The sequence below is a fragment of the Pyrus communis genome, chromosome 13 (assembly GCF_041283825.1).
Source record: "Pyrus communis isolate YQ-2024b chromosome 13, ASM4128382v1, whole genome shotgun sequence".
NCBI classification, from domain to species: Eukaryota; Viridiplantae; Streptophyta; class Magnoliopsida; order Rosales; family Rosaceae; genus Pyrus; species Pyrus communis.
Genome location: NC_142577.1, coordinates 1,877,039 through 1,900,157, shown reverse-complemented (window position 1 = coordinate 1,900,157; position 23,119 = coordinate 1,877,039). Strand labels below are relative to the sequence as shown.

General features: G+C 38.4%; 2 protein-coding genes across 3 annotated transcripts; both read left to right on the top strand.

Annotated features, from left to right (window-relative positions):
- The first annotated feature begins 808 nt into the window (after positions 1-808).
- LOC137735948 (glucan endo-1,3-beta-glucosidase 4-like) lies at positions 809-4,878 on the top strand. Its single transcript, XM_088682486.1, has 3 exons — positions 809-1,240; positions 1,409-1,442; positions 4,572-4,878. Exons 1-3 carry the CDS (start codon positions 871-873, stop codon positions 4,795-4,797), a joined length of 630 nt encoding a protein of 209 aa, XP_088538612.1. The 5' UTR covers positions 809-870; the 3' UTR covers positions 4,798-4,878.
- Positions 4,879-6,598: 1,720 nt separating this feature from the next.
- LOC137737236 (ER lumen protein-retaining receptor) lies at positions 6,599-10,312 on the top strand. 2 transcript variants are annotated; one of them, XM_068476661.2, is made up of 6 exons: positions 6,599-7,027; positions 8,826-9,091; positions 9,294-9,409; positions 9,589-9,662; positions 9,867-9,930; positions 10,013-10,312. In XM_068476661.2, exons 1-6 carry the CDS (start codon positions 6,937-6,939, stop codon positions 10,047-10,049), a joined length of 648 nt encoding a protein of 215 aa, XP_068332762.2. In that variant the 5' UTR covers positions 6,599-6,936; the 3' UTR covers positions 10,050-10,312. The 2 variants fall into 2 exon arrangements, with proteins under 2 accessions (XP_068332762.2, XP_088538610.1); XM_088682484.1 differs by lacking the exon at positions 6,599-7,027 and adding an exon at positions 7,451-8,094.
- Positions 10,313-23,119: the final 12,807 nt, after the last annotated feature.

Genomic DNA, 23,119 nt, shown 5'->3' with positions numbered 1-23,119 from the left:
ACATGCCAAGCACAAAGGATCTTCTTCCTCATATGACCAATTACGACCTTTAATATGATCTTTTGCCATCTTGAAAAATTTGGAAATGGGAAGAAATAGTTTTGGAAGATGATAGAAAGAAAAATTGGAAGAATTTTATGAGAAAAGTGAGTTTTGTGTGAATGTTTGAACAAATACATAGGTATTTATAGAGTTTTTGGGTGAATTTGGAGTTAAATAATTTTTTTATTACAATTTTAGCCGCTAGATTTAAATTTGGGTCGTTAAATCTTTTTTTTTTTTTTTTTTTTTACTGTTAGATTTGATCTTAGCTGTTAGATTCAATAACTTTATAAATATAAAACTAAAAAAAAAAGAAAAGAAACTTGAACCTAGATCGTTGGATCAATCAACGGGCTAATTAATCATGGCCGTCAGATGACAAAAGTAGCCGTTGGGCTATGGCCAACAGACCCACGTGTGTGGTACTCGCCGATTGGTGTGGCACGTCTAGCGCTACGCGATGGGCAAAATCGGGGCTTGTCACCGCACATGTGGCGGGCCCTCCACTAACCCAGTCTGATTTCTTGGTTTGTATTTGGCCTAATTTCCAGTTCTAACCCATAATCCGAATTTGGCCTAAGGGTTGGAACGAAATGGGGGAATAGAAGCTAAATTTTGAAACTTATTCCAAGAGTTAAGGTTAGTCTTAAAGATAGCCATCAATTTAAATAGTAAATAAGAGAAAAAGAAAAAGAAAAGCACCTCCAGGCACCAAAATAGCAAAGATAAAAACAGCAAAAGCTCTCTCTCTCCCTTTACCAACTTAGTTTAGCAGCAGCTATATCTCTGACCACCCTAGCTATAAGTCCATAACTTTTCTTTCTTTCCATGGCTCCACTCTCACTCTCCAACCAGCACCCATTAATCTCCTCTCTCTTCTTCCTCGCACCCATTGTCATAGTGATGGGTATGCTTGGAATTCTGGCGGTGGACGGAGCAAATTCTCCGACGTCTTCCAGCACAACATGGTGTGTGACTAGGAGTGATGCGAGCACACAGGCTCTTCAGACAGCCTTGGACTATGCATGCGGAGCTGGAGCGGACTGTTCTCCAATCCAATCCGACGGACTATGTTATCTCCCAAACACCATCCAAGCTCATGCCTCTTATGCCTTCGACAGTTATTACCAGCGCCAGGCTAAGGCCCCTGGTTCTTGCGGCTTCTCCGGCACTGCCACCATTGCCCAAACAGACCCCAGTGTGTCATTCATTTCTCTCTTCTTTTTTCAAGCCCCCACCCAGAAAAACAATAAGAACAATATTTTTTTTTTCTTTATTTTGTAGAAAAAAAACCCGTAATTTTATTTTTAATAATTGTTTGTGATGGGGACTAATTTGTTTATTATTGTTAATTTTCTTTGTGTAGGTTATGGATCTTGTGTGTACCCATCCTCTACAAGGTATGTTGCTCTTGCCCTTTCTTTTAATTTCTTTTACCAAAAAATAGTCTTAGATTTTATTCCTAGGATGCACTGTTTCAGTGGATGACTAAATTTATGTGTTTTAATCTAAACGTTACAATCTAGCTGTATATTAACAATTGAATCTCATACACCAATGTAATGTATGAATTTCTAGTTTAGTTTGAGTACATTTCTTTATTGAATGTTTTGATAATTTGATATGGTGATTGAAATTAAGTTTCTTCATGTTCACGCAATTGGATCTTTCTCTTTTTCTTCATTAGAAATTTTAGGAGATTAGAAAATAAAGACATGGCTTTATATGATGAATATTGAGAAGGAAAACACTTTGTAGAAAACCATTCTCTTCTCTTTGGTTGCTGTAATTCTTTGTACTGAAGGAATCCTGACAAAAGAGAAACAACATAAAACAGAAACTTTGTGTCTTTCGGGTGAAACTTCTTATGGACGATTGTCACGTTGCTTTCTGTATGGGATGTTGTTACTGACACTTGTCGTCCGTTTCTAACGATAAATTTATTGCCGTTAGTCGTTTCACAATTTTTCTCTCTTCTAAACACAATTGTGTATTATAACTCTATTTATTGATTTTTTGTTTAAATTATTTTTTCTGGGTGCATGCTTGACTAGGAAATTGGACTAGTATTTTGGTTCTGAAATCAGACTTCACCTTAATTTCCCACCATTGGATTTGTCCTCAGTTACTGCCAAACCAATGGTCAAGAATACATGTGGTGGTATACCTGGTTGCCTTTTTTATGGGCAGCGTGACTGGCATATGGCACCTATTTTGGTGTAATGTAATTATGCACGAAGTAGGATTCCCTCTTCTTCTATTTCTATCTTCTTCTCTCCTCTCTTCTTACATTTTGTGTCGTATCCCGGCCCGAGCCCTCACCACATCCCAAGTTCCAACCACGCCCTCACGGTTTTGTTTTTGGGAACTCACACAAGAACTTCCCAATGGGTCACCTATCCTGGATTGCTCTCACACGAAGTCGCTTAACTTCGGAGTTCCTATGGAACCCGAAGCCAGTGAGCTCTCAAAATGCCTTGTGCTAGGTAGAGATGGGAATATACATATAAGACTTACATGATCCTCACCCTTGGGCGATGTGGGATCTTACAATCCACCCCCCTTAGGGGCCTGACATCCTCGTCGGCACACTTCTGGCCAAGGATTGGCTCTGATACCAATTGTCACATCCTGGCCCGACCCCTCACCATATCCCGAGCTCGACTCCACTGTAGCACGATATTGTCCGTTTTGGGCCCTAACCATGCCCTCACAGTTTTGTTTCTAGGAACTCACACGAGAACTTATCAGTGGGTCACTCGTCCTGGGATTGCTCTCGCGCAAACTCGCTTAACTTCGGAGTTCTTACGGAACCCGAAGCTAGTGAGCTCCCAAAAGGCCTCGTGTTAGGTAGAGATAGGAATATACATATAAGGCTTACAGGATACTCACTCCTTGGCGATGTGGGATCTTACATTTTGTTTTTTGTCTTTTTATTTTTATAAAAAATTAATATAAAATGTTGACGTGACTTAATCGTTGCGGTTCAAATAAGATATAAGAGATGAAAAGAGACATAAGAAAGGGAGAATCCTCCTCCATTATGCACTCTTCTGATCACTATGCTCTCTGTCTGGTTCATGTTCTGCTTTCTTCACCAAACTTTGACCTTTTTGAACTTGGTTTTATTTTTTATATTTTTTTATTTTGGTTGAAGACCTTGTTTTAATTTAAAATTATATTATACTCTAGTGTATCTTCGGTGTACCTCGAGTATCAAGATTTTTTGCCGTTCAATTTTCGTCATTAAATTCTTGATCAAGATTTTAACAACAAAAAATTCAAGTGTATAAAATATTTTGGAGCATACTAGAAAATCCCAATTTGATTTGTTTGAAATAAGATTTTCCTTATTTTTTTGGTATGTTATAAATACTGAAAGAACCAATTCATTGGAGAATTTGTATGATGGTATTGTTATGGTTTGTTCCATAAATTTCCCTACCAAAATATTCAATGGCAATAATGTAGTAGGATTTCAAATTCGATTATGTTTCACTTACAAATTGGATGTAGCCATGCTAACTAGGGCAGTATGCTAAGTTCAAATCTCCTTTCGTTTGAACTAAAGAAAAAGATTGAAATAATGATTCACTTATAAATTCTATTTATATTCTTAATGAAACATTTAATGTACTGTAATTACATTTTCTTAATCACTTGCTTAAGTAGTACATAGCGTTTATCGTACATCGTACAGTTAGAAATTATTTTAAATAAATTTATTTAAAATTAAACACAAATAGTATTTGACAAAAATTGATGGTACAATGTATAATAAACAAACATGAATCATTGATCCTAAGATCTTCGGAGTTGGCTCTAATTTTAAACACGGGCCCAAGATCAATTAACGGTCAAAAATTCAAACATGAAAAAGGAGACTTGTGCATGTGGGCCATTGTCGAGTTTGGGACTGTATCTATATCTCACATGTAAATGTTCTTATTCTTTGTTAAGTGTTTTGACTGGTCATCTTTTGTGTCTTTTTTTATTGAATCAACAATAGTATTTACATTAAGAAAATGGAAGAGTGGGTTAAACTTTACATTGGCTTAGCCATTAAAATGCGATTCAACCTTGCCTTATAATTGTGCCTTATAATTCATGGAGATTTTGATTATGTGAGAAGAGAGTTTCTCTCTCTACAATTTAAGAATAACTTAACTTATAAAACACAGGTATACAATCACGTAGTGTCTATACCAATGATATAATAACACGTGAACAAAATCTTACTAATATTTTTATTCTATTTACACAGAATGCCACGGTGCACCAATGTCATATATATGTCATTTTACCTTTAGTTTTAGTGAAGATATTCCAACCAAGCATGGTCTCAAAAGTTGAAATGTCCCACCTAGTGGTCCTATGCTCGTCCATTTAGCAGTGCACTTTAGCCCTTTTCTTTCATTTGTGCAGCTAATTAAAATCCAGAATGCTTTTTTAACCCTAAGTTATGGTCTTTTGTTCGACACTTCAATTATTTTTTAACCACACTGCGTTATGCTGTTGCAAATTTGCAGCGCGGCGGGAGGGACAACTTCACCTTCCACACCACCAACAGTTCCAAATGTACAAACGCCGACATCGACATTCACACCACCCTTCTCAGGTGGACTCACTCCCGGTGGATTCACTCCCGGATCGACCTCGATGATCCCTGACGATAACTCCAACGCATCCCTCGACTCCAAGTCCCCAACAATCTTGATGCCCATCTCCCTTGTGCTTGTTCTTTTATGTGCCTAAAGTTAAAGCCCCAGTGTAGGTCGTTTATTTTATTTATTTTTATTTTCTAGATAATTACAGCAACAGCATTGCCCTAATGCGGAAAAGAGGTTATACATTTTTTGTTAGAAGTTGGAACATTCATTGTCTCATTTTTTCACAGTGAGGTTTCATGTATTAAGTAAAATAACGTTGGTTACATTCACAATGTACCTTAACAACATACTTCCAGAGTCGTCAAAAGTGACAACCATGTTTGCAGGAGAGGCAAATGCTCCATCTAAGCAAATAGAAAATCTGAAATCTTCTTCACCCGCTTACTGTATACTCTCAGAGCTGCTATTTAGCATCTCTACTAACCTCTCTCTCTCTCTCTCTCTCTCTCTCTCTCTCTCTCTCTCTCTCTCGTTTAGCATCTCTCCTTTGAGAGCTGATATTGAGGAGCAACCGTCAACCTCTTTATTTGATTTAAAAAACAAACATTGAACTACCTTTTTGAGGCTTTGAGTATAAGTTGTATAACTAGTTTCAGTTTCAATCTCCACAGCAACAGTGGTTGATAATTTGATATCACGTTCTATATGCAAGAATGGCATCAATATGAACATGTGCAAACAGTGGCACTCAGAAATGGAATTACACAACGAAGCAATATCAAGAATTTGTAGCAAGGTTTGACTCCTCATCAGTGAATCAAGCATGATAGTGGTAGAGGCTGGACTGTTGGAGTTGGACTCAGAGCAGGAAGTTGTACCATCACAATTGTTGGTACAGATTTTACATCCATCTGCGAATGTGCGCGAATTTAGTTCTAACAACATAAATGAGATTGAAGAATTTAGTAAAATTTTGTGCTCCCAAGAAGACTAATTGTTCTTCTCAGCAATCAACATGACTGATGGTTCTTCATCAACAGTTGGTATTGCTGCTGCAAGACAATATCGTAGCATGGAAGGTCTAATAGGCATTTTCCAAGAGATCATGTTCAGTCAACTCTTCTTCAAAATATTTCGGTAGTGATTGAATTTTACATACTTCAGAGTTATATTCATTCAATGATTTAAAGTCATGGAATCTTAAGCTTTGATGGTTGCTTTAATACCCTTTGCAGTGAGATGGAGCATGACATCTTCAATCCACTTGAGGTAGTTTGTGTTTCAGGCACATCCAAAGCAGTGAAATCGAGTTTAGCAATGTTTGACATTATGTATATGACCAAAACGTGAATTAGTTCTTTGAATAAAATTCAAGAGCATCATAGCTATGGTTCTAGGAGGATAGTCTGGTTTAACGAATTTACATCATTGAGATCAAAAGTATTCGACATGGTTGGTGTGATTACTTGGATGTTGAGGAAGATGGTGAAAAAGCTTTGGCAAGCTTTCTTTCGGTAGACATGTCGTGCTGATAACATGTTGTGAAACTAATTATAAAGGTGGGTGAGAGAGAAAGAGGGGACGGGAGCAAGAGAGAGAAAAAAGGTTCAGCTCCATGGAAATTGTGTCTTCACCTCATGCATGCAATACAAACATATGAGAATTTGATCTCCAAATTTTATTGGGATTTTATTTTAAATTTACAAAATCACATTCGGAATTAATAATTCTATGCACAACCAAAATTACATACTTTTGAGCAAGTTTCTTTTATCGAAAAACCAAATGAGAAATGTGTACGCAAAAGGAGAATTTCGTCTTATTGAAAAATGTGGAAAACAATATTTGCATGATGCGCATATATACGCGTATAATACGTGTATAGCTGTGTTACTCAGTGTATCATCTACCATGACCGCAATCTGGGGTCCTTGGAGGGAGAAAATAGGTGGACACTTTTCTGTTGACAGCAAATTAACCAGAAATATTTTATTTTATTTATTTACGGGTAAATTAGCCAGTCTTTTTTTATTGACGACAATCCGACCAATAACGTAATACATGTTGGGCAAAATTTAAACGACCATCCAATGAAAATTCGATTCTGCGTTTTTTCCTTTGAGCTTTTGGACAAATCCATTTTTAATTATTTTGTCTTTCACAACCCAATTTTTTAAGAGTTACTTATTCATCGTCTATTTATCTTCTTGCTGTCCTAAAATCCAGCAAAATTACAAAATCAATAACATAGCCGAAGAAGAAGAAATCTTTTGTAGCAGAGAAGATGAATATATTCAGATTAGCAGGGGATATGACCCATTTGGCCAGCGTTCTGGTTTTGCTCCTCAAGATCCACACCATCAAATCCTGTGCTGGTTAGCTTTCTCTTTCTCCTTTCAATTTCTCTTCATTTTGCTCCCATTTGGTCCTTCTTTTCTGACTTTTGTTTTCTGGGTTTCGTTTGGTTGCTGAGAAAATGGCGGAAACGAATGAAAATTTCGAAGCTTTTTCTGTTTATTTTCGCTGTTTTGGGTTATATGGCTCAGCTCCCTGTGTTGGTGGACGATGAGTTTACTTCGTTGAAGCTAAACATTATTAGATTTAGGGTTCAGTGTTTTGCAAAATTTGATCTACTTTGTGTGGAATTGAATATAGATTTGGACTTGGAGGTTTCCGAGGGTTAGGTTGAAGATACGAGTGTAGGAATGATTGAGTTATGACGATTTCATATACTGTAATACTTTCAGTTTTGTTATGTGAGAGTGAGATTATATTACTTGTTGCTTATGTACTTTTAGGTAAAAGATAGCTGGGTTGTGGTGTTTTCCAAGTAGTTAAATACCACCTCTGAATTTAATGGAGATGATGGTGAGACGTTTTTGTCAATTTCCCTTTACATCTATTGATGCTGGTTTAATTGGTTGCTGTATGTTTCTGAGGAGGGAAAGGGGTAGTAATGCACCGGTGACGGTCTTCTATGTGTTCTTGGTAATATGATACCAGTCTGGATAAACAGGTGGCTTTAAAGAGTCATAACTATTAGTTAAATAAAAATTTCATGAAGACACTCATCCCAAGGTAATAAACGGATTCAGAATTTCTTCTTTTGGGCATGTGAAAGAATGAAGGTTTGCTGAAAGAAGCATTGGAGTGTACCCAATTAAATAGGTTGTACACAGAAATTAAAGGGGAGATTTCAAACAGACACATCAAAGATGAACCTTTCATCTCCATCATATAATGTCCTACCCCTTCAAAAATACTTCCGCTTCCCTTTGTTTATACAAGCTGGTACTGATCCTCTAAACCCGTTGGCTTATTCTTTTAAAAAAAATCTGCTATATCATCCTCAAAGTAAAGCACAGTTGGTCTTGGAAGCACCAATAGACCTGAGATAGGGAAAAATGTGTCCCAGAGCTAACAAACAATGCAGCAAGAGATGGTATATAGATTCTCAATCCCTTCTATCTCAAGTATCTTTATGTTGTTACTTTTATTTTCTTTGCTTTTCTTGTATACTTTTTGCACACATGGGTAGGTTCCCCTTGGTGCTTGGAAGTGAACTTTTGCATGCAGAAAAAAGAGAGTTAGAAACTCTGCAGTGCAAACTGACTAGGCATATCAAGGATGAGGTCATGTGGTTGATGTTTGTGGTCCTATGGACCATATTATTTAGTTTGGAAGGAAACACAAGTTGTAAGATTATAAAGAGCTTCGTCACAGTTAATGTTATGTATGAGTTTGTAAATGAAAGATTTTATTAAATATAAGTTTATTCATAAGGAGTTTGAACAAGCCGATTGGGATGGTGGCGTAGAGGTATGTGTATGAGGGGTGCTTGGCTGATTCATTTAGGACAAAGGACAAAGTTGTACCTATGTGATGGGCGCTTGGATGTATAGTGTTTGGGGGGGGGGGGGGCATGAGTTAAAGTAGTGTATGCAAATTATCATGTGATCCTAGAAGTCCATCGAGTTGAAAACTGATTCTTTTAGAAGAGGTTGAAACATTTGACTGTATCTAGTACATCATTTTGCTAAATTGATTGTCGAGTGATAATAATTTAGTATAATATCCTATCCATTTTCCTACTAATCTGTTATGTAATGCCTGTTTGAAACTTATATTGTCTCTTTACGACTAAGAAAGTTCTACTTCCCTTTTTTCGTGCAGGTGTTTCCTTGAAGACTCAAGAACTCTATGCTCTTGTCTTTGCAACCCGCTATTTGGATATTTTTATTAACTTCATCTCATTTTATAATACCGTGATGAAGTTGATATTTTTGGGTAGCTCTTTCTCAATTGTTTGGTACATACGGTGCCACAGGATTGTTCGGAGATCATATGATAAGGACCAAGATACATTTCGCCATCTTTTTCTCCTGCTCCCTTGCCTCATTTTGGCCCTGGTTATAAATGAGAAATTCACTTTTAAAGAGGTATCTATTCAGTTCCATTTTATTATTACTGGATAATATGCTGATATCCTTATATCTTCTATGTTTTGTGGCTTCGATGTTGTTCATGTCTTAGTAGAACTATCTGACCGATTAATAGTATGAATTAGATTATGACAGAGCAGGGAGCGTGATTTTCACATTGCTCACAATCTCGTGTGATTTTACTAAATTGATTGAGCAGGTGCTGTGGACATTTTCCATATATTTGGAAGCAGTTGCCATACTTCCTCAGCTGGTGCTGTTGCAAAGGACAAGAAATATTGACAACTTAACAGGACAATATGTTTTCCTCCTTGGGTAATAAACTACTTTTAACTTGCGTTTGGTCCTTCAGAAATAAATTGTTGTTCCATATGATTTGATACATTATAAGTTTGTCTTTTTTCGCAACGCTTTGTTGTGTTCTTATGCGTATCATGTTTTCCAGCATCATATTCGTGCTATATGTGAGCTATAATTTGAATGTCTTATTGCAGCGCTTATCGAGCATTATACATATTGAACTGGATTTACCGCTACTTTACTGAGGAACACTATGTCCACTGGATAAGTATGACTCTCTCTCTCTCTCTCTCTCTCTCTCTCTAGACATGTCTACATGTGGTTGCTCTGCATTTGTGCATTAGGTGCCTCAGTATGTGTTATCGTGTTATCTGTCATACATTTTTACGCCAACTAAATACATCTGGTTTTTATCTTCTTGTGTCAGTGTTGAATGTGCACATATACTCATGATGTTTTTCTCCTCCTGCAGCTTGGATCGCAGGGATTATCCAGACTTTGCTCTATGCTGATTTCTTCTACTATTACTTCCAGAGGTAGGTGCTTTGCCATTTTTTCATATCACCAGAGTACGTTGATAGTTGTACAAAACACTGACTTTCTTTTATTGTTCTGCAGCTGGAAGAAAAATGTAAAGCTCGAGCTACCAGCTTGAAAAGGTCTTACATGTCCACTGCCTGTCAAAGGTTGCAATAGGATACTTGAATCTGTGGTAGTTTGTAGAAGCATCATATTTCTTTGCTAACCTCTCCTTTAAATTTTTTTCCCCTTTGAATCTGTGGTAGTATTTGTTGGGCCACGACTAATATTCAACATTGTCATTAAGCAGGGATTGGACGTCACTTACGATCTCCGCCAAGCAGATTGTATGAATAGTATTCTAAAATGAAAATGTTGTACCGCAAATTCTTTTTATCATGCCAACGACTTGTTTATTTATTTTATGTCATTACGTGTAGTCCTCTAATAGTGAAATTGCTAAAAAATAAAAAAAGGGATACACCAACTAGTCTTAGTGGGTCGTTGGCTCCACCTGTTATCTCCTTCTACGACATGTTGTCGTCGCCGTATTCCATATGTCACTTAGTCATCTTTGCCTCACTGCGGGTCCGCACCTTCGAAAGAAACGGAGGACTTCATTCAATGACTCCGCGATCGCCCTCTGAACGATCAGAATAAGGTAAAGCTTGAAGATAAGTTTTGTACTCTATTAATTTCTCAGTCCCTCTAGTCCGGTTGAACTCTGGCTTCATCGCAGATTTCAATTCTATTCATAATATACCTATCAATGATCCCCCTTTCAATCCAAATGATCCCCAACCTAACAATAATCCAATACCTCAGAGTCGAGGGAAAAGATTTTCCCTCCCCATTTTTTTACTCTTGCACTGCATTGCTTGTTTCTTTCTTTTGATTCACCGTTGATTTGTTCAATCCTGTGGCTTAAAACAAGGGGTGTGACCCTAGAGTTATAGTAGTTGGAGAAGCGTTGCTTGTAGGCGACATTGCTGAAGTGGGCCTGGTCTCTTTGTTCTTTGACCAAATCTAAGTTGAGGGCGAGTCGTTTATCATTTTCATTCTACATGTAGTTCTTAACTCGATACATGACTTGCTCAAGCTCAATCGGGACAACTGCCTCTGCACCGAAGGCAAGTGAGAAGGGAGTTTCCCCTGTTGGAGTCCGATACGAAGTTCAGTATAACCAAAGGATTGGTTGTAGAAGTTTTGGCTAACAACCTTTAGCCTTGTACAAGCTTGTCTTAAGGTGTGCTTGATTATCTTGTTGATGGCTTCAACTTGTTCATTAGCTTGAGCATGGGCTAGAGAAGCGAAGCATAAGTTGATTTTAAATTAAAGCGGAAAGCCTTGAGCTTCTTGTTGTCAAACTATCACCTGTTGTCGGTGACAATGGCATTAGGAATGTCGAATTTGCAAAGAATGTTTTTCCATACGAAGTCTTTTATCTTTGCCTCAATAATGGTTGCCAATGGTTCTACTTCAGCCTACTTTGTGAAGTAGTTAGCTGCAATGATCGCATAGCAGACCTTGCTCTTTCCAACAGGCATTGGATAGATCAAATCTCCCTATTGGGCGAAGGGCGAAGGGATGACCATGGGGGTAAGAAGCTCAGGAAGGGAGTGAGGAATGGTTATGTAGCGCTGATACTTGTAGGAGCGAGATATTTTGATGACATCCTAGTGAAGTGTTGGCCAATAATATCCTTGGTGAAAGGTCTCGTGTGCGAAAGACCTGGACCCAACATGGTTTCCACAGACTCCTTCATGTATCTCTCGAATGACAGTTTCCCCTTCAGTAGGCTTAAGGCACCTTAAGTATGGAAGGGTAAAACTCGCTTGTAGAGTTGGTCATTGATGATCAGGTAGCGAGTAGACTTGTATTGAACTTGCTTGGCTTAGACTTAGTCATTTGGGAAAGTGCCATGGGCAAGGAATTTGTAAATTGGAGTGATCCAACTATCCCCTTGTTGTAGGTTTCACACTTCCATGGCCACAATGCTTGATGCTGCCAATAACTCGACATGAATGTTCCTTCCAACCTTGTCCTTCACCACCAAAGCGAGGCAAGCTAAGGCACTCGCAAAACTATTTGCTACTTAAGGGACTTGAGTGATCTGGTAGTGAAAGTGCTTGAGCACAAGTTGTGCTTGCGCAACGTATGCTGCCATGGAGCTACCCTTAACATCAAAATTGCTCATGATCAGGTTGACCACTAAATGAGAGTCGTTGAAGATATCAAGTTGCTTATCTTCAAGGTGTTTTGCCAAATGTAAGCCTGCCAAAAGGGCTTCATACTTTACCTCATTGTTTGATGCCTTGAACTTGAAATGAAGAGCAGACTCCATTAGAACTTTTCCAAGCGTAGTGAGGACAAGTCCCAATCCACAACCTTGTTGGTTGGATGAACCATCAATGTATAGAGTCCACAATGGGAAGGTTGGTTCTGCTTGTTGGGCCTCTGAAGGTGATGAAGTCAATGCCTTAGGTGTAGGAAATATGTGAAAATTGTAGGAAATATGTGAAATTTTAGAAATTTATAGGCAAATAGGGAAATTTGTAAAAGTTGTAGAAATATGTGAAAATTGTAGGAAATATGTGAAATTTGTAGGAAGTTTTAGAAATTTGTGAAATTTGAAGGAAAATAGGAAAATTTGTAGAAATATATGAAATGGTAGAAATTATTGTGTTTTCTTTCACAGATGGCATCGCAATTGATAACTAGTAGCTGCCATTCTACCTCCGGTTCTTGTCAGAGTGACTCGGTGGCAGAGATACCCAACGACACATAGGCAACCATTGCTAAGTCGAGGCCCGGCCCCAGTACATCTATTGTATCAAGATGGGTGCTTCGATCTACCCGGCTTGTTCACAGTTGGAGACGACACAATGCTATGCTACCCCTGTTGAGGGTGCAAAGGCCGATGCCAATTCGGCGGCCGTGCGTTTGGATGGAAACAGAGAACTCCCAACCTGGAAGAAGGTCAAAGTGAGAGGGATCTGGAGAGGCTTGGCCTCTAATTGAACCAGCCCACTCTATTAGCGGGCGAGCCTAAAGGTCAACAACTTGTTAATTCAAGACAAGGGTGCCATCATCTGCACCAAGTGCCTCATACTCGCCCCTTCATGTAAGAAGCTCACCCCTGCATCTCCTTCTGAAGCTTTTACTGATCTACACGTGTAGTTTATAGAGATAGACCAATGGCAGTGGGTGACTGCTTGTGTGGTCAATTTTAGAGCCCGACATTTATGGTAGTTTTTTTTTTTTTTTTAAATTTTAATTCCAATTTATTATTATTATTATTATTATTTTATATTTAAGTTAATGATTTTTTATTTAATTTACAACAGAAATCGGCAACAAATAAGGTTAATCGTGAAGCGAAGCTGTACCTTGATCACTCTGATTCTCGACCCTTATCTTCTTAAGTTGAGGAACGGCATGAGAAAGGTTTGCTTTTTTCAGGAAGTTGAGGCTTGGGAGGATACACATGCCAATATTTGCAACCATGTGCTAACGACATTTTTGTAAGTATTCTGTTCAAAATTTTAATTTCAAATTTCATTACACTTTCAAATTTTAAAATTATCATCGGTAATCTTAATTGGTTTCTCTTTTTTTGTAGGCTTCTATATCACGGAAGAAGGACAAGTACCTCACCAATATCTCTCAGCAACAAACTAGACATGCCTAAGGAGCTGACACGTGATCCAAAGTGTCTCTACAGTTACTGATGGTTGAAGTTAGGCGATGGAACATAAAAAAAGATATTCGATCTAGGAATGGGTCCAGTTCGGGACCTTGAGAGATCTTCTAGCCGTTAGACTACAAGCGGGACTTTCTAGACTACAATTATGGATGCAAATTTCAGCCTTCATTTGATTGACGCATTTGCACCTGTAAAATAATAACAACTAAGATTAAGGCTAAAAGCCTCACACGCCCACGATGAATGGGGAAGGGGGGCTTTGACAGAAGAATCTCCGATGCCAAAGTTAGAATTCTGTAAAGAATGTGTTTCGGTGTTTGTGGGAAGCAAAAAGCCTCTTAGGGGTAGCTAAAGCTTACTAAAATTTGGAGATACATGGAGTATTTACAGGAAAGGAGGAGTATGGGCCAGCCCTAGGTGGTATTTTTGGGTGGAATATTCTAAGATATTTGTGTAAATAAATATCTTAGAATAATTACGTAAATATCCTAAATAAATTAGATTAGGATTACTTACTTGAAAAAGGTATTCTTTGATTAGGAATGTATTTATGATAAGAATAAGGGATTATTCTATCATAAATACCTTTGACTTTTCCTACGGGCAGGGGTGCCTTGAGCAGTCGTTGATCTCTACTTACTCTACCTCAGCTGCGCGTGGTGAATGAGGTTGCTCCTTACTCATTTAATAGGGGCAGTTTTTGTCTTTCTTGGAAAATAATCCACATATCAGCTCCATGATTTTTGGAAATATTTTTGGCTCCACAATGGTCTTGTGGTAATGAGAAGAAGAAGCGTGCTAGCAAGAAGATGCTCTAAAAGCAGCCTCGTGCTAATGAGAGGAGGGTCTTATGTCGTACATTGCTGGGGTAGCCCAACCAATGACAGCCTATGACATTCGCCTTCGATATCGTTCAAACGACCTTCAGCCGCCATCCCACCAACCACCTTAGTAGTCGCAGTTAGTTTACTAATTTTTACATACAATTGTACAAATATTTTATTTATAATATAATTAAATAAATTTCTTTAGTATTGTGATTTAATTTTAATTTTTTAGATTAATAAAATTAGAACAAAATAATTTATTTCAATTAAATATTGTTTTTAATTACGAATTTTAAAAGATTTTAAAAAAATTGTCCGCCAATGTCTTTTTGTATTTTGTATTTTTTCATTAAATTAATTGCACGCCTCTTTCTGTGACAGCCCATCCCGGATTATTTGTATCGTAGGTGTGAAATGATGGTTTTGCACCTAGTGGTTATGTTTCGTTGTGTGGTTGTTTCGGGGTTTTGGTTGGCTGCATCTGGACCACACACACACCCACAATCTCATCCTCATCTCTTTCCCTGTCCCGTGTGTCTCTCTCTCTTTCTTTTCTTCTTCTTCGTATGGACAAGACCAAAACCCTGTGAAAACGTTCTAGATCGAGGTGGAAAACTATACCTTTGTGTTCGTGAGGTTCATACGAGTTCAACCATACCCATTTCAGGTAGGAAATCCTTCGATTTCATGTTTAACCATGGAACCCCAATTTTGGTCACTGTTCATGCATACGTGAAATGTTGTTTTTCAGCGAATCTGAAGCTTGTAGGAAGCTTAGTGAGGTCCTTAGGAAGCTCGGGGCAGTTCGTTGGAAGGTTTTGGATGACGGGATCGTGAGTTGCAAGTTTGGCCGAATTTTGTGAAGTTTCTTCGACGTGATTCCGTGAATTTCAGGGCTTGAAAGTGGCAAGGTTTTGTTCTACTTGTTGTAAGCTTCATTTTGGTACCAATTTTATAGAATTTGGTTGAAAAACGAGTGAGAAACAAAGGTTTGAAAATTTCCCGAATTTTCGGCGACGGGACGGCGACGGCATCGGAGGTGTGCCGGAGATGAAGACGGAATATTCCATCAGTTTTGATGGAATATTCTTAACGGTGTTAGGTTAACTTTAACGAAATCTGTTAGTTTTAATGAAATATTCCTGACGATGTTAACTGACGCCGTTAGTGTGCCTGGCACGTGGCTGGCGCGTCTGGCCATGTCTTTGTCGGCGCATGGCGGCCCGTGGGAGGTCAGAAAATTATTTTAAAAATATGGGGTTGTTCGTGAGGTTGAGTAAATCACGTTGGTGTATTCATGCACCCCATTTGAGCTTTGTATGAGACGTTATTACCTAGTTTTGGTTATGTGCTTTAAATTAACGTTTTTATAGTTGTTTCGCATATAGGTCAGACCTATCCCGTGGACAAGCGCAGTCACTCGAGGCAAGGGGGTTATGACCCTTCTACATACTAGTGAGTGGGCTTTTGGTTTTCTGTATATACTTATATACTTGTGATTTTTCCCAGAAAATAAAATGAAAAGTTTATATGTTTTAAATGCCATGCATTGCGTTTGCCTATTTATTTATGCATCAGTAGTTGAATATATGTATGTTTAGTGCTGCGGATGCACAGGTAAGTGCCAGGTAAGTTATGGTTTATGTTTATGAATAGTAGTGATGTGTGATGCCTAGAGAGCTCATAACCTGCACCCCCGATGTTAGTGCTCCCGCCCAGAGTAGGGCACAGTCCTTCACGTGATGTTCACCTCCTGCACCACACGCTCATCTTAGATCCAAGTTAGGTGCACAATCTTGTCGTACATACCACTATTGGTGGTTCTGACTCGTAGGTGACCCACGATTATTTGCCCAGTCTTCACGTGATCGTAGCACTTGAGCGTATTTATTTACACCCAGTCCTATCGTACAGACCACTTTAGGTGGTTCCGACTCGTGTGCAGGTATAGTTAGTGAGTTGGAGATTTGAGCTCTAGATTCAGCCGTACAGGTCACGTTTGGTGACTCCGGCTGACATATTACATTGCATTGATTGACATTACCTGAGTTACGTACATTTTATGTAGAGGCATTCGACATGGCATATTCTGAGCATGTTTTCGATATACGTGTATATTCTATTTTTTGGGAAACTATACAGGTTTTACGGCGAGGGGTGAGAACTTTTGATGATGAAATGATTTTGAAAAGCTTTGTTTTTGCCCACTCATACTTTCTGCTTTGCGCCCCTCCAGGTTCTAGTTTGGATTGCTCTTTTGGTGGCTCACGAGCAATTCACGGCATATCCGATATATTATCACCAGTGTAGGACCCCTTCTGGGTTTGTTTTAGTTAGTGTTTGTTCCTCTGGACTGCACTAGGTTTTCTGTACTCTGAATATTGTTTTTCACACTTATGCTCGTACATGTATGTTAACTACTCTGTGTGTAGTTTGATTTTTATTTGTTTGTACTTTTATTATTATTCTTAGCTTCCGCACTGTGCACATGGTTAGGTCACCCTCACGTGACGGCCAGCATGCCCTGATTTTGGTCGGGGTGTGTCACTGTCGTCGGCCAAAACATTGTTAAGCTTTTTTATTTATGAAAAACCAAAAAATAATGACGTTTGGCAAGTTTCATTCATTGGGCTAAGTCTGTCAACAATGGACTCATGTCTTTGAAGAAACATAGATTACCCGACAAAATTATAATTTTGTAGGGAAAATGTTTGAGCGACAAGTTTTGCTCGACGTGCATTGCCTGACAAAATGTTCTCCAGCAAAATTAGAGCATTTTGTTGGACAAAATTATAGGTGACGAAACATTGTTGGGCCCGACGAAATTATTTTGTAGAAGCGGCTATTTTTTTTTTTTTTTTTTTTTGTATTGACATTGATAGGAAGAAACCTGCTGGGAGATTTTGGGTATGTTAGGTGATATGTTTTTTATCACACCCGCCAAAGGGTTAAAAACACCTATAATACTTGCAAGAATCACAAGAATATTCGAGTATAAATGGTTCCTGGAAGGTTGTTCTCCACTAGGATTATTAAATAATTCGTAACAAACCAAACTTCAATTAATTATTGTAAAACAAAGATTTGAGTTGATTGATTTTATGACCTAATTAAATAAAAACGAATTTAATAAACTTAAATAGAACAATCTGCAATATTAAGAGAAAAAGAAGGAAATGTTTTTAGAAAATCAAATTTTGAAAGCACTAGGGATCTGTCGTCACCTTAACAATCCTATATAGTTCTTCCAATTACTTATGACCTATACATGCATATTTCGAAGGTTAGGTTTTCCTAATATATGCCTACTTGGACCCCTAAAATAGAGCGTATATCTAAACATGCATGACTCATTAAGTTTTGTGAAACCTTTTGAAAAACCGTGCAACCCTTAAGATGTGGTATTCATCCTAAGTTTGCACATATTAATCACAAGAAGCCTTCGTCAATTTCAAGGACCGACCTCCAACCAAAATTGCATCAAATTACTTTTCTAAATATCCTAATGGTCTAGAATCACTAAGACAAATAAATAGTTTAAACTAGTGATTAACAATTCAAAACCTACATGCATATAATCAAAGGAAAATTGAAGAGAAACTACATATTCATGCTAAGGCTTGTGGCCTCACCCTAGCAAAAAGGGAATTAGTTACGCATATTCATAATAAAAATTACAAAGTTCTTTATTGAAATATTAAAAGATCAAAAATACCTTGAATATAAAAGTTGAAAATCTCTACGCTTAACCAATTTCCTCTCTCAATATTGACACACCCCAACCAAGATTAGGGCGTGCTGGCCGTCACGTGGGAGTGACGTAGCCAAGTGCACAGTGCGGAAGCTAATAAAGTAGTAACGTAAAAGTACGAATAATTAAAAACTAGCATACATAAGGTCAAAATAATAAGTGCTAGCGTAAGTGAGACACAAATTTAGAGCAGAAAACCCTAAGCAGTCCAAACTAAAATAGCGTTTCAACAGTGCACCCGAAGGTGGACATACGCTGGTGATCGTCTGTCAGAAATGCCGGGAAAGCCCTCTGGGACACCACCAACCTTGCTATCTAGCTAGAACCTGGAGGGGCGCAAAACAAAAGCGTGAGTGGGCAAAAACAAAGCTTTTCGAAAACCATTTCAAAAACAAGATTCTAACCCCTCGCCGTAAAACCTGTATACTTCCTAGAAAATAAACATATGAACGTATATATAGATATGCCAAATCATGCTCACTAATATTGTTGGAAGTATGCCCACAAAGCCACTCATTTGATGTAATAGCTTTTTGGAATACTTAATGTATTAAACTTTTATATGTTTAATGAAGGGCAAAACTTATTGTTAATCACTATTTATTGTATCTTGTGTTTAAGCAATAAGGGAATCCAAGGAATGTATTTGATCTAAGAGACAAGTGATTTAAGTTAGTTAAATTAACGAGACCTTTCTCTTATGTTCATTCCTAAAACGTTCCTAGCCATAGGATTGCCAATTGGGCATTGACAATCCGCTAAGGTTAGTATGTGTTATGTCGACTCAAGCGTGAGTATGAACTAGTCTCAAGTCATTTGGTGTTGGACACTAAGGCAAACACATAGGTGCTCGAAAGAGTAATCGAGTACACTGAACAACGATCAAACGAGAGTTCAAACATACATGTCATGTGAGAACTCAATAGTTGCAATATGCAAAGTAGTCCTTTGACCTGAGGCATCATTGATGTCTAATGGTTAGGTCCTTGATCTTTGATTATGTCAACGGCATTCCATTGGAGTGTCCACGGCATTGTTGGAGTCAAGCTATCTAGTCATGTAGGCATATGAATGCACAACAAGGGATCTCTAACCTTCCATGGTGGAAGGAGAATACTCTAAGATATGATTCGAGAGTCTTTGGCCAAAGCATATGAATATGACTTAGGAAGCTTGTTCCAAATCTTATTCAATTGAATCATATAGAGAAGTATCACATTGGATAGTAGACATGAAACAAACTATCACTTAAACAATGTGATTAAGAGTATTGTATTAGAGAAGGACCGTATTGCATTGTAGTTGTAACTGGATAGGTTCTCCAACCACTTCTACTTAGCTTGGGTAACCATGACATGCTGCTAGGCGTCACCCATGGTTTGTGGAAGCCCTAAAGATTAGCAAACACTAATTTTAAGGGAGAATTGAAATGTGATTTCAATTCACAATCGATCGTTAAGAGTAACATCGCCCACTACCTCGCTAATTGGAACCTAATGGATCGTACACCGAGTAAGGATATAAGTGAAGAAATTATATGAAATGGATAAGCGATTAAATGGTTTAATTGAAGAATGGTCAAGATTAATTAAATAGTTAATTAATTATGCGAAACGTTCGTATTGGGCGTTTAAGTTAGTTTTGGGCTTCGGGGCACAAAAACGTTTTGGTCCACAAGGCCCATTATGTTTAAGTTGTATGACAACTAAAACAAAATGGGCAATTAAGCCCAATAACACTTGAAGGGCCGGCCATATCAAGGGTAGTGGGAACTTGCTTAATTGCAAGTTTGCCACTAACCTAAGAAATGAAGTATAAAGTCATCTTTATAGCTTTGTTTCTAATTAGGGTTTTCTAATAGAATTTGGGTGAAACATTCTCTCTCATTTTCTACATAGAGGCCGGCCACCTTAGGGGAGGAACATCTAGCAATCTTTTCTTCCCTAAGTCATCCATTTCATCTTCACACTACATCTTTGGTGTGGAGACTTAGAGACACCAAACCTTTGGTGTTTTGGAGAACAAATCCTCAAATCCTCAAAGAAGAAAAGGAGCACTAAAAGGGAGGAAATCACAAGGAAGATCCAAGGAGCAAGGAGGTGACTTGAAGGCCCTCCACTTGGGTGAATCCCTTGTGCAATCAAGGATGAGCTTCAAGGGTAAAGAATCTCTAAATTCTTATTCTCTTTAATATTGTTAAAGAGTCTTATGGTTCACCATATACTAGGCTTTGAAAGTCATGGGTTTTATGAATTGTTTTTGAATGCATGCCTACTTTAAAGTGTTATTAGTTTGCATATGTATTCAAATGTTCTTACATGTTCTTAGCTAGGACATAAATTTTCCTTCAAATATGCCATACCAAATCTCACGATGAAATGCAAGTGCTCAGGTATAAATCACATCAATAATATATAATCTGGCAGCCGGAGTCATCAAACGTGACCTGTATGACTGCATCTAGAGCTCAAATCTCAATATCAATAACTAAACCTGCCCACGAGTCGGAACCACCTAAAGCGACAGGCCTGGGTGTAATACATATGAACGCTCTAGTGCTACGATCACGTGAAGGCTGTGCGAATAATCGCGGGTCACCTACGAGTCGGAACCACCTAAAGTGGTCTGTACAACAGGACTATGCACCTAACTTGGATCCAAGCTGAGCGTGTCGTGCGGGAGGTGAACATCACGTGAAGGACTGTGCCCTACTCTGGGCGGGAGCACTAACATCGGGGGTGCAGGTTATGGGCTCTCTCAGCATCTCTAATCACTATTGAATGCAAATATGAAATAATGCTTACCTGGCACTTACCTGTGCGTCCGCAGCACCAATTATGCATACGTATATATATACGATTAATAAAACTACTAATGATGCATAAGGAACGATAATATAACACATGGCATATAACTAATAACATTTAAATCAATTTCTGGGAAAATATAAGTATATAGGTATATACGGAAAACCAAAAGCCCACTCACTGATATGTGGAAGGGTTGTAGCCCCCCTGCCTCGAGTGACCACGCTCGTCCTCGGGATACGTCTCACCTATATGCGAAAATACTATAAAAATGTTAATTTTAAAGCACATAACCTTCCTTTCGTAATAACTTCTCATACATTGCTCAAAATGGACAATTGAATATACCAACATGCTCTACACAACCTCAGGATCACACCCATATTTTTAGAAAAATTTTCCACCGCCGCACGCGCCCCCACGCGCCGGCCACGCGCAGGCACATGCCTGGCACGTTGACGGCGTCAACTGACGCCGTTAGGAATATTCCGTTAGTTTTGACAGATTCCGTTAACGGCGTCAGGAATATTCCGTCAGAATTGACGGAATATTCCTTCTCCTTCTCCAGCGAGACTCCGGCGACGTCGCCGGCGCCGGAAAATCGCGAAAACTTCCAACGTTGATATCTCCGTCGCTTTTCGTCCAAATTTCACGATTTTTGCACCAAAATGACACCTAGAACTAGGAGAACAACGATATACTACTTTTAAGGGTCAAAAACTACAAGATCTTACTTGTCACCAAACTCCAAGTCCGGCTAACTTCGAAGATGGCGATTCCGACGTCCAAATTCTCCAAACGACCCACTCCGAGACTCCTTGGGACCTCACCAAGCTACCTACGAGCTCCATTTTCCTTAAAACGTGAGTATTTACGTTTGCATGAATAGTGTCCAAAACGGACCTCGTCGAATCGACGTGAAAACAGTGATAATCTTACCTGAAAATGGTACAGCTGCACTCCTACGAGCCTCACGAGCTAGAAAATGTACTTGGTTCCTTCGATTTGTGAAAATTTGAGTGAATTGTGTGTGTGTCCGTATGTGTTCGAAGAGAAAGGGAAGAAATGGGGGCACGGGAGAGAGACAGGGAAAGGGACAGGGGAGCTGGGAGAGTGACAGTGTGAGTGTGTGGCCCAACACATGCCAACACCACCCCAAAACAACCAATAATGTAAAGAAACAAGCTAGAGGTAAAAGTGTCTTTTCACATATACGTTTTCGATAGTTTCGGGACGGGATGTCACAATATTGCATGGAGAAGAAGAAGAAAATAGTTAGGGCCAACCAAGCTTATTTAACCTACTAAATCAAATCCTCCTAATAAAAGGTCTTCCAATCGAACTAGAAAACCAAATAAATAAAATAAAATAAGAAACATAACCCTAAATTAAATAGGAAAATTTGCCTAAAATCTACACAGTCACATTTGGGCCCATATCTGCTCCAAAACCGGCTCAAAATAGCTAGATTTAAAACTTGGAATATTCTAAACACTTCTCTAGAAAGCCACGAACCCATCAGAGGTCATCTTGACCTTCAAAAATTGCAATTAAGTTCTGAAACGCCACTTTCCAGCACCGTTCATTGTTTCTTTATTCCATCGCCATAAATAACCATTTGGTAGAAAAATCCCAAAATTTGACACGAACATGCCAAGGGACACACGAACGTCCTCCCATTTGAATCACTCCAAAATTTGTCTGTTTGACCATGTTTTGTTGTAGAGGAAGTTGAATATCTTATATTGAAAATATAAAGCAAAGTATCAAAATTCTACCAAAATAATTACCAAAACATAGTAAGAATAGGTGAAATACATAATATGAAATTGATTCATCATTACGAATGGTCACTGCTATCTAATTCACAAGTTCATATCACGTATTGCTTTCCCAATCGAGAGTTTGAGCATTTTAGAGTCCAGAGAGGAGAAGCGCATTTCAATTGAATTTCTATGGATTCTGCAAGTTAGTATAATTTCTGCATTTACGTTTACAATTTTATGTATTTTGGATGTGATTCAATTACTTGATTAAATTGGTCAAATTATGAATTTAGTTATGGCATACATCCCATTCTTAAGATTTTGTTAGGCGCTTTAACCATCTTTTTAC